The sequence below is a fragment of the Ciona intestinalis genome, chromosome 5 (genome assembly GCF_000224145.3).
Source record: "Ciona intestinalis chromosome 5, KH, whole genome shotgun sequence".
Lineage (NCBI taxonomy): Eukaryota > Metazoa > Chordata > Ascidiacea > Phlebobranchia > Cionidae > Ciona > Ciona intestinalis.
In genome coordinates this window covers 1,263,145-1,265,526 of record NC_020170.2, presented here as the reverse complement: position 1 = coordinate 1,265,526, position 2,382 = coordinate 1,263,145, and the positions used below count along the sequence as shown (strand labels likewise).

Below are 2,382 nucleotides of genomic sequence, written 5' to 3'. Positions count from 1 at the left end.
TAGCTTTCGGGAACCTAAAACTCGTAAATAAAGTCGCAGTATTAACTTGTTTATTCAATGTAGTTTTAATATTCAAATTCTAACTTTATACAGTTGCAAACGTGACCTCAGCACTGGACTTCGTAGACGTTATCTTATCTGAAGAAACTAAAGATACTGAAAATTCGTAAGTTGGAAATGAGTCCCACCACTACAGTTATATATCTCTATAAATATTATTTTTTACACCAAATGGGGCGAGAAAAGGGAATGAAAAAGAGAATGAAAATACGACGCAAGTTACCTCACCCTACTATATATTACTTTTACAAACGCGATTAAAAACCTAAGTAAGCATTTCTTCTTTACCTCCTTTTTTTATCTCATATAACCTTTGCAGTATCAATTTGGATTCCCCATCTGGTTCCCGACCTGTGGAATCAGATCAGTTAACATCAGTTAACAGTGCCGAAACTGAGGCCCACAACCCACCACCCTTACCCAAACAAAAAAGGAACAGATTGAGAAGGTTATTTAGCTCTGGTTTCGGTCTGTTGAAGACCAAAAAGCGGAACTAGTTGTAGTTCCAACGGCTCGAGGGGGGACAGCGTATACAAATTCCTGTTGTCAAATGCCGAAAAACGACCCCGCCCCCTAAAAATGATCTGCCCCGCGCCTTGGTGTGTTTACACACTGAGGCCTCAAACCCCTAATGAAAAAGTTAAATTCCCCTTCCCCAAAATTGAAAAGTAGTTTTCCAAACCCATTTCCCTTTAAAAAATCCACAATAGATTCCCCATTTTAAAATTAGACAAAGATTTCAAAAATACTCCCCTCCTTTCAAACCAAACGTTTCAGTAGGTTTTCTTACTGAAACTATAATCGCCCAACCCCTAAATATTTTAAATAGTTTTAAAATATCCACCCTATAAAAAAATGTCCAACACCAACAAATTAGAGTCACTTAAAATATATAGCTCTCCAAAAACCCAATATTAAATTCCCCGTTTGTAAAAATTAGGCAAAAAGTTTCCAAAACGGCTTTCATTAGGCCCAATAATTTCAACAAACAAATGAGCACCGATTAAAATTTGTGAGACTGCAAAAGCGCAAAAACATAATGTTTTTCACAGTAATACACTACTAGAGTACTGCAGATTATAAAACCTGTAAAATATTTATACATTATTAACGATTCGGTTTATTTTAAAATTATTTTTGCTTGTTTTTTTTCAACTTGATTACGTAGGCGTAGTTCACGCCAAATGCACCACCAATGGTAGCATTAATATAAGGTGTGTAAATACTTAATGCACCTACTTATTACTATACATGTAAAATGAAATGTTATGACTGGGGTTTTCAAAGGGGTGCTTGCCAGTGTTACAATGACAGTACTGTTCAGTTTTTTTCAACTCGCGGGAATGTGAGGTGTTTTTAAGTGTAGTAGTTAGAGTTGATTCGGTAGATTGTTGGGATTTTGGGTAGATATAGCAGGTATTTGAGTAGATATAGCAGGTATTTGATAGGTATGACAGAATATTTGGGTAGATATAGCGGGTTATGGGTAAATATAACGGAATATTTGGGTAGATAAAGCTGGCTTTTGGGTAGATTTTAAGGAAGATTTAGGTACATGTAGCTGGTGTTTGGAGTAGATATAACGAAATATTTGGGCAGATACATCGGGCTTTGGGTAGATATAGGAAATATTTCGGTAATATAGCAGGCTTTGGATATAGATATAGTGAGGGTGTTGGGATTTATATAGTAGGGTTTTGGGTAGATATAAAACATTTCTGGGATTAAGGGTTAATTCAAGGGTTTAGGTGTTGTTGTTTTGTATCAGGAAAGTGTGTCGGTTGTAATTGTAGTGTGTCGGTTGTAACCGGAAAGTATGTCTGTGTTGTAACTGTTTTGTATATCGGTGGTCCTATCTAGTCCCTCCGAATGCGGGGATTGATGGTAAGGTATGGGAGGTTAGAGATTGGGGTTAGGGATTGAGGGTTAGGGTTTGGGGGTTATGAATTCGGGGTTAGGGATGGTGGATTAGGGATTGGGGTTTAGAGTTTGGGGGTTATGAATTAGGGGTTATGGATTTGGGGGTAGGGATAGGGAATGAGACATAAATTCCCCGCTGAAGAAACTTTTATTTCTGTTGTTCTTTTGGGTTTATTAAATATTTGGGGTTGGGGGTTTATTAAATATTTGGGATTTATTAAAGCTTTGGGGTTTGGGGTTTATTAAAGATTTGGAGTTTGGGATTTAATAAAGATTCGGTGTTGGGGTTTATTAAAGATTTGGAGTATAGGGTTTAATAAAGATTTGGGGTTTGTTGAAGATTTGGGGTTTATTAAAGATTTGGGTTTGGGGTTTAATAAAGATTTGGAGTTTGGGGNTTTA

At 36.7% G+C, this 2,382-nt stretch overlaps 1 protein-coding gene and 2 long non-coding RNA genes across 5 annotated transcripts in view; 2 read left to right on the top strand and 1 right to left on the bottom strand.

Annotated features, from left to right (window-relative positions):
- The window catches only part of LOC104265757, a 7,822-nt gene extending 6,733 nt beyond the window's left edge, over positions 1 to 1,089 (top strand). For both annotated transcript variants that reach the window (XM_018811848.2, XM_026834498.1), the window contains exon 15: positions 380 to 1,089. In XM_018811848.2, the coding sequence (XP_018667393.2) occupies positions 380 to 557 (178 nt within the window). In that variant the 3' untranslated portion in view covers positions 558 to 1,089. The remainder of the gene's footprint in view (positions 1 to 379) is intronic.
- The window catches only part of LOC113474239, a 15,497-nt gene that overhangs the window by 3,088 nt on the left and 10,027 nt on the right, over positions 1 to 2,382 (bottom strand). For both annotated transcript variants that reach the window (XR_003395906.1, XR_003395905.1), the window contains one exon: positions 349 to 411. This is a non-coding gene — a long non-coding RNA (uncharacterized LOC113474239). Of the gene's footprint in view, positions 1 to 348; positions 412 to 2,382 lie in introns of those variants that run through there.
- Positions 2,095 to 2,382, top strand: part of LOC113474237 — a 1,112-nt gene continuing 824 nt past the window's right edge. Inside the window, exon 1 of the long non-coding RNA XR_003395903.1 lies at positions 2,095 to 2,344. This is a non-coding gene — a long non-coding RNA (uncharacterized LOC113474237). The remainder of the gene's footprint in view (positions 2,345 to 2,382) is intronic.